Source organism: Eurypyga helias, unplaced genomic scaffold, assembly GCF_000690775.1.
Source record: "Eurypyga helias isolate BGI_N326 unplaced genomic scaffold, ASM69077v1 scaffold35633, whole genome shotgun sequence".
NCBI classification, from domain to species: Eukaryota; Metazoa; Chordata; class Aves; order Eurypygiformes; family Eurypygidae; genus Eurypyga; species Eurypyga helias.
The window spans coordinates 1095-9653 of NW_010239830.1; the positions used below are offsets into that span (position 1 = coordinate 1095).

Here is an 8559-nt window from a genome sequence, read left to right on the forward strand (position 1 = left end):
TTGTGCCGGGCACTCCTGATGGTGCATGGCTCTCCTTTCCAGGAGAGCTCCCAGAAGCAGCCAAGGTCCCCGGGGCTCTTCCTCCCCGCAGCGAGAGCTGCCTGCAGCGCTTTTCAGCAGCTGCGGGGTCTGGTGTTGGTGATGCTAGGGGGGACGCCCGGGGCAGCCGTGCTCGCAAAGCAAAAGGCATCACTGGAGCTGGCCCAGGCTAACGCACTCCTCACTCCTCTGACCCCAGGGCCACACAGTGACCATGTCTGAGCTGGAGAAGGCCATGATTGCCATCATTGATGCCTTCCACCAGTACTCAGGGAAGGAGGGAGACAAGCACAAGCTGAAGAAATCAGAACTGAAGGAGCTCATCAACAACGAGTTGACCCATTTCCTTGGTGTAAGTATTGCCCTCCCTGCAGCACACCTGGCTAGGCTCAGGGAGCAGCTGCTGGGTTCCACTAACTCCATATCCCATGGGAAGCAAGCGCAGGGGAAGGGATTTATTCATGCAGCAGTGCATTCAACAATTTGCTCCAGCTTTGCAGGAGCAGCAGGTGGCACAACAAGGGAAATAGCTGGGGCTGTGGTTCGGGGTGGATACTAGGGAAACTTCCTTCCCTGGGAAGTGGGGACAGCCTTGCCCCCAGGGACTCAAGATGCCCCTTCCCAGCAGCACAGCTATGGCTGTGATTCCCACTTCAGGAGGGCTGCTGCTGCAGGCGCAGCGTGGTGCCCCAACACAGAGGGGACACAGCAACGAGCTATTTGGGATGTGTCTGAACAGAGATTCAGCCATGAGAGCCCCCAAGAAGGGGGGACATGTTATTGTCTGGGCCTTGCTGTAACCCTCCCCAGTTTTGGCTGCCTGTCTCTGTCCCCTCAGGAGATCAAAGACCAGGAGACTGTGGACAAAGTCATGGAGGCACTGGACAGCGATGGGGATGCAGAGTGTGACTTCCAGGAGTTTGTAGCCTTCATTGCAATGGTCACCGCTGCTTGCCATGAGTTCTTTGAGCACGAGTGAGTTGACGGGAAGCAGGCGAGCACCTCCTGCTCATGCTGGAGAGATGCGGAGCAGCAGCGTTCCTCCGGGAAAAAGACGGTGTGATTAGGGGTTCCTTGGAGTTCAGCTTGTGCTAGAGTTAAGCAGCTTATTAAGTTCTGCGTCTTGTGAACAAGAAAACGCGCGCATGGTTCAGGAAAGCCTGTCGGCCAGTGCCCACCTGGCTGGATGCGGTGTGTGAATGCCTTCCCTCACGCTCCTTCCCTACGGCTGTATGCACAGGACGTGCACAGGGCTGGAGGCAGGTGGACGCTGCCATCCAAGCTTGCTTGCCAAGGGAAAACGGAAGTTCAAGGGCTGAAGTAGGAAGTGATGCAGCGGGGCTGGCTACACAAGCCTGGTTCTGAGCCCACCGGCCTGAACAGAAAGGCTCCCGTTGATTCCCGTGGGCTCCGACTGCCCTGTGCATGGTACTAACCGCAGCAGCACAGCCCCTGTCCTGTCACAGGGGCTCAGCAAAGCCCACGCATTTCTTGGTAAACAGAGACCCCCTTGGCTTGAGAGGCAAAGCATAACCATCTAACAGCCCAGGCTTTTCTCTTGTCGATGAATCCTCCTGCTTTTAGCAGCCTGCAGAACTGGAAGCGAAAGCCTACGAGGCTCCTGGGCTGGGCACAGCTTCTGGGCCTGGGACGTGCCTTGGCGAGGTCCCCAGGCTCAGTCAGAAGGGAAGGGGGGGGATCCACTCAGTGTCACCACAGTGCTTTAACGTAGACCAGGTGCAGCCTCTGGAGCGTGTGGAAATGGTGAGAATAAAATGTTTCGGTCTCTAGGCCACAACTAGTCTCTGGTGGAAAATGCATCCTTTGGTCCCAGGCTGCGTGCAGCTCCCCGCCTGCCCTGCACTGTGACGGGGGAAGGCTGGAGAGCGCTGCCTGAAGCACTGCTACGGCTCACAGCCCTGGCTGGGCATCGACCCTTCATTTCCTCGCTGGCATCCCTGTGGCTGGGCCCCGCCACCATGCTTTGCCTGGCTGTCCAAAGCAGCAGCTGTACCTGCCAGGCCAAAGGGGCACAACTTGCCCTGGTGAACCTTTGCAAAGCCAAAACTAAACATACAACAACTTCCCCGAAGCCTACGCTCCTGCCTTTTTCAGTCCGCACTTGCATGCAGCGCAGCGATGCCTGTGGGTCAGGCATTTGTGGCTAGCAAACATCTATCGTGACAATTCATGAGAAAGATGCCCGCAGATGTTGCTGTCGTTTTTACCTCATTCCACCTTTCATAATGATTTCACGTGCAAAATGACATGTCTTAGGACAGGGACCTGCTTGCTGTTCACCTGCTTCCCCCCTGCTGCGGAAGGGGACACTTGGGCAGAGACACACATACACCAAAGACACATCTTGTGCTCCATCCAGAATTAAAAAAGCAGTTTTGCCATCGCAGGTGCCCGAGTCCCACCTGCCTCACCGCACCAGCAGTGCTCCCACGGAAGAGGAGCCCTTCTGCAAGACCGGGCCTTTTCGGCAGCCCTGCACAGCATTGCAACAGCAAGGAGCTGGGGGTGTAGAACACAGCTCGGATGCTGGCAGAGCTGGTGTGACCTGAGCAGGCTGTCCTGTCCCTGGGCAAGCAAAGGGAGCAGGAGCAGGGAGCAATGCAGTACGACCGCACGCGTTTCCGGCAGTAAGGTTGATCCCGACTTAGCAACACCACTGCTGGGAATTCACAGAAGCTTTATGTGGCACAGGAGAAGGCACAGCAGAGCTGGTGCCTCTTGTCAGGGAGGAAGAGAGCATGTCTTCCTCTGAGGTGAGCACCCTGACTGCCAGTGGTGCAGCACGGTGCCTGAGCCCTGGACACTCCTCCACCCCTGCAGTGAAATTTCTGACACAGGGACTGTGTGGTCACAGGCCTCACTCAGCACCACCCAGCCCGCACTGCGGTTCTGCTCCCACGGTGTCCTGCTGCTCTCGGACACAGGCAGTGCCTCAGCTGAGAGCACGGACTGCAGGGACAGCTGCGTGCTGGCACAGCGTGGGAGACAGTGCCGTGGTTTAACTCCTGCTAGCAAAATACCACGAAGCTGCTCTCGAAAGCCCCCCCCTCGCTTCAAATGCTGTTGCACAGCAGTTCGGGCAACACTGACGCAAGCACATGGCAGAAGTTGCCTCTGCCAACCACTCCCCCCGCACGCTGCCCGCCCTGCACGCTGCCCCCTCGCACAGGCACATCCATCTGCAGCACCTCTGCCAACACCCTGGGCGCCTACGGGCCGCGCAGGCCCCACGTCCAGCCTAGAAAAAGGATGCTGCTACACCAGCAAGGGCGTTAAAAAAAAGGAAAAGCTCTGAAGCCAAGGAGCAGGCACCAGAGCTTTGGGCAGCAGGTGTCACAGCTGGCTCTGAAGGAGGCTCAGAAGCTTTGAAGCAACTCGCTAACCTCCCAGCAATGACAGGCTAGATACTTGGAAGCACCAGCCCTGACACCACTGGTATTCAGGCCCTGGCAGGGATAGTTTGCTCTTCAGGAAGAGAAGGTAACAGGCTAATGACATATTAAATAATTTTTAGTTATGCCCCCTTCCAGCCAACAGAGTCAGCCTGCTGGATACCCAAGGTTTGTGTGCTCTTACAAAACCTCGCTGGCACTGGTTAGACTCATGTGACACTGCATCGATCCCAGCAGAGCACGGAAAATACACATTTTCATTGCAGACTGGCATTTGACAACCTGCAGAAAGGCTGATTTGGTAACGTGGCGCTCTGGGGTCTGTGCTGCAGGACCCTCAGGGTCCTGAGAGGCTCCCCGAGGATGACACTAGCAGCGCCTACCAGACGGTTGGACGCGTTTGTCTGTTACTCTTTTGACTCCCTACGCAGTGAATTCCCCACCAGGAAGGGCACCGACAGATGGTTTCTTATATTAAACGTCCTGTCAAGACAAGAACTATTTATCAACGGTACTAAAAGTGAAACAAAGAGAAGAAAGTACAACAGGACAAGCCTGAGACATTTAACAGACTCAACTTCTCAATCCAGAAAAGCAACGTATGGGCAGATTCGGTATGTACCTGCTGTATTGTATCTCTGCTCTAACACTGTGATAATTTAAAACGCTGCCCTTACATTTTGCGCTGTGAGGTCAGAACCTGTACTTCTCCTCTCTCCCCACATAATTACAAAGTGTATCTGTGAAAGGGAACCCTCTCTCTGGATCAGACACAAAAGTACCAGCACTGGAAGAGCACTTAGAGACCCCCACATCTTACTGGGTGTGATGATTATTGTGGAACCATAGAATGGTTTGGGCTGGAAGGGACCTTAAAGACCACCTAGTTCCAATCCCCCTGCCATGGGCGGGGCCACCTTCCACTAGACCAGGTTGCTCAAAGCCTCATCCAGCCTGGCCTTGAACACTTCCAGGGATGGGGCATCCACAGCTTCTCTGGGCAACCTATGCCAGTGCCTCACCACCCTCTCCAGGAAGAACTTCTTCCTGAAATCCAATTTAAATCTCCCCACTTGCAATTTAAACCCGTTACCCCTTGTCCTGTCACTACAGGCCCTTGTAAAAAGTCCCCTCCCCCAGCTTTCTTGTCGGCCCCTTCAGGTACAGAGGGGGCGTATTGCTGTTAGCACATCTCAAACACGTCTCCTTCATCTTGCCGACTGCCAGTGGTCTGTCCAGGCAGGCTGAACCATTCCATAGCACGGTTCACGCGCTGACATCAAAATAAGTAATTTATCTTAAAAAGAAAACCAAAATGCGCTTTTTCCACAAATCAAACACGGACTTTGACAGACCCCAGAGAAGGAGCGTTCCTGACCTTGCCGGGCGGAGTAAAGCAACTGCGTGAACAAAAGCACCGCACCGCCGGGTCCCGCGCTTTGGGAACTGCGCGCTGCAAGCTGCGGCCGAGAGACTCCTCCATCCTGGCAGGCTAGCGACAGGGAAGCACGTTACGCTGAAAAACACATCTCAGAAGAAAGCGGCAGCATTCCTGTGAGTGATCCAGGGACTGAATTTGTTCCCCCTACCAGGTTTTACATCTGAAGGATTTCCCTGGCCTTACTTACTGTACTGCAATAGTCAGGGCATTAGAACGTGTTTTCAGGTTTCCCAGTCTGAAATATTCTTGGCACTGGATTGTACTGTGCAAAGCCCGAGTTCATCCTGCATCCTCAACAGTGGGGACTTCTGAGTGCAGGGGGAAGGCAGCTGAGAGAGCAGGAAACTAGAATAGCAAAATAGGAAGCTTTTTAAACAAAACAAAAAACTAAACACCTCCAAAACTATCAAGGGGCAAGATAAAACTGGTCTTTAAAAAGCCACTTTACTATTTTCTTGCCACCGGAATTCTGATTCTGCATGTAGGCACGCCAAGTTACAAGCACACAACCACCATGGCACTGCTGCCCGTGTCCAGGAAGGAAAAATGGCAGGAGTAAAGACAAATCGTTGTTTTGCAGTTCCCTGTGCAGTGTCAGCGTTAAAGAACGCTAGAGAACCAGCCACCGTGTTCCCCTTCCACAAGCAAGTGTTTTATGTTTAGGTGAGAAAAGGATTAAAAATTAAGCGACTGGAGGAGAAGAGAGTGGTGTACATTCTTTTAATTGCATGTTTGAAATACAAAAAAGGTCAAACTGCATATGTGGCACCGGCATAGCTAAACTGGAAATAAACCTCAGTGTGTCTAGTTCCTCCTAAACACCATCACTGGTCACAAAGCAAAATCTAAAGACTGCAGGAAAAGTTTACGTTAGAATTTTGTCATGACAGGAGACTTCAGCTTAGGAACACCTCATTGGAAATATCTGACCACATAAATCATGGAATCACAGAATGGTTTGGGTTAGAAGGGACCTTAAAGCCCATCTAGTTCCAACCCCCCTGCCATGGGCAGGGACACCTTCCACTAGGCCAGGTTGCTCAAAGCCTCATCCAGCCTGGCCTTGAAGACAGCCAGGGATGGGGCATCCACAGCTTCTCTGGGCAACCGGTGCCAGTGCCTCACCACCCTCTCCGGGAAGAACGTCTTCTGAAATCCAACCTAAATCTCCCCGCTTTCAATTCAGACCTGTTGCCTCTTGTCCTGTCACTACAGGCCCTTGTAAAAAGTCCCCCCCCAGCTTCCTTGTAGGCCCCCAAATATTTGAAACCAGCTGAATATAAACATCAGTTCAACAATAAGAATTATATCTTAGTATACCCAGCATCAAGTAAATCCTCAAGTGTAAAAACTTGGAGAGTTATTCACTGCAGTTTTGTTAGTGGTATATTAGTTCTTAGATGTAACCCAAGTCAGTCTCTCACCTACTAACGTGATTTCTGGCCTGATACACTTTGAACATGCAACCTTTTGGAAATTTCATTTTTTGGCCCTAAACCAGAGTTGTGAATATACTATTAGAAACCAAAACCAGCTGCCTACCCAGAAAGTTTCTTAAAGTGCATAAGTGTTTTCACACAATGACAGGGAAATAGTTAAAAAAATCGGGGTGTTGGTACAGAAAATTAGGGATGTGCACTTAAAATGAGCTCATTGCTTCCTTTTTTTCTAACCAATTCCTGCGTAACAATAAGCAATAAATAAAGGCGTAAATTAGCCTCGCAATAGTGTTGCTGGAATGAGATAAAGTGTATGAAGTCAGTACACAGTGCTGGCCCACAAAGAGCACTGCTGCAACGAAGGCAGTTTATTTGCAGTTACCACGCTCTTTAGTACGCGCTGGAGTCCAGTCTCACAACCGGGAACAAACGCGGAACGTGCTGCCTCGACAGCAACCCCTGCGCGGCACCTCGCCTCATCCCCTCAGCACGGTGACTGGCCAGCGAACCAGCTACAGCGATTTCTTAATTCCGAAGGAGATGGAGCTTAGAATTCCCTTGTTCCTGCATTTTACATTCCTAAGAGATCAGGTTAAAAAAAAAAAAAAAGCTTGTACCTTTACTACAAGCTGCTATGTCAAACGTCAAGCTCCTTCCATTTCAGGTGAATTGCAGACTTCTGACACCCACCCGCAGCAGTTTTGAGGAAGAGGAGTTAAGTTGCTTTGGCAGTAAAACGTGTCGTGCTTTCGGTGCCCTTCATAGACAGCCTTATCTGGATGCTAAGTACAACGCTGTGTCGTAATTACCAGTGAGAAAAAGACGGCTCAGAGATGCCATCTTCTCCTTAGGTACAGTGCTTTTAAAGACAAATCGCGTTTTGAAGGCAAGTTCCTGCGGGTTTCCTAAACCCGCTGCTGGTACAAAACTTTCCTGTAGGTGTGCTGCCTCTCTTGCCTTTTCAAACAGAAACTTCACTTTAAGAGACTACATCTTAATTTTGTTTTGCACACAAAGCAGCATCCCTCTCCCAATCCGGGTACAAGCAGGCGCTTTGGTCAGGAACCCGTGTTAGAAAACGCTGACAGGACACAAACCCAATGGGGTCCACGAATAGGGTGGAGCCCCCCTGTAACCACAGAGCGTTCTGCACCCCGCACAGACTGTGGGGAGCCTCAGCAGGCTTTTATGTATCTGCTGCACCCCAGAGAAGTGTCTGCATCGCACCTTGTGTCCGAGAAAGAACGGTGTTGGGAAACACACTCTGGAGTAACGCTGGTGCAGCACATCGCTGTCTTCTGATAAAAGTCAAACCAGACACTACTTCCCGCAAGCCACATGGCAGAGGGCCAGAACAGTCCTTGTTTTAGTGACTTTCACAGCCTTTCCGCCAGCTGCTCTGAGTCAGCCTGGTGAGGTTGCTCAAGGCTGTCTTCTCGGTGCTGCTGCTTCTGCTCCTGCCTTTTCTTTTCAGCCAGTACTTTTGCCCTGGTGGTCATTGGCCTGGGTCTCACATCAGGCCTCTCCTCATCCTGCTGGTGCTTCTTACAGTGTTTTTCAAAGGTGGACATTTTGGCATACGTTCGGTTGCAAACCAAACAGTGGTACGGCCGCTCCCCACTGTGTGTTCTCATGTGAAGCTGGAGGTAAGAAGACCTGGAAAAGGCCCGGCCGCAGACCGAGCAGCGGTGGGGCTCACGTGCCTCGTGGGTCTTCAGGTGCTGCTTGAGGGACGCCGCCTGCTTGAACGCCTTCCCGCAGGTGGAGCACTTGAAGTTCCTCTCACCCGACTCGAGAAGCTGGTGCGACACGAGGTGCGCGGAGGAGCGGAAGTTCTTCCCGCACCTGTCACACTTGTAGGGCCGTTCCCCGGTGTGCAGGCGGACGTGGAGGACCAGCCCGGCCTTCTGCGTGAAGGCCTTCTCGCACTGCAGGCACTTGAAGGGCCGCTCCCCGGTGTGCACGCGGCGGTGGGTCGCGAGGTGCGAGGCGCGCCCGAAGAGCTTCCCGCACTCCTCGCACTTGAAGGGCCTCTCGCCGGTGTGGATGGCCTTGTGGCGCACCAGGTGGGAGGACTGGAGGAAGAGCTTCCCGCAGACGGGGCACCGGTACTTCCGCTCGCCCGTGTGGGAGCGGCGGTGGAGGGCGAGGTGCGACGAGGAGATGAAGGCCTTGCCGCAGAGCGGGCAGCCGTGGGGCCGCTCCCCGGTGTGGGTGCGCTTGTGCA

General features: G+C 53.0%; 2 protein-coding genes across 2 annotated transcripts; one reads left to right on the forward strand and one right to left on the reverse strand.

Annotated features, from left to right (window-relative positions):
* Positions 1-253: 253 nt before the first annotated feature.
* S100B (S100 calcium binding protein B) lies at positions 254-1164 on the forward strand. Its single transcript, XM_010148284.1, has 2 exons — positions 254-391; positions 878-1164. Exons 1-2 carry the CDS (start codon positions 254-256, stop codon positions 1016-1018), a joined length of 279 nt encoding a protein of 92 aa, XP_010146586.1. The 3' UTR covers positions 1019-1164.
* A 6544-nt stretch (positions 1165-7708) lies between these two features.
* Positions 7709-8554, reverse strand: LOC104507109 (zinc finger protein 239-like; the record flags this gene model as incomplete). Its single annotated transcript, XM_010148285.1, has 1 exon — positions 7709-8554. A coding segment is annotated over one exon (846 nt), but the record flags the coding sequence as incomplete, so codon positions are not given.
* Between the last annotated feature and the right edge of the window lie 5 nt (positions 8555-8559).

Bases quoted from the DNA above. Each gene is read 5' to 3' on its own strand.
- S100B (XM_010148284.1), top strand. From the start codon at position 254: ATGTCTGAGCTGGAGAAGGCCATGATTGCCATCATTGATGCCTTCCAC. The intron at 392-877 runs GTAAGTATTGCC...CTGTCCCCTCAG, and splicing joins AGTTGACCCATTTCCTTGGT to GAGATCAAAGACCAGGAGAC.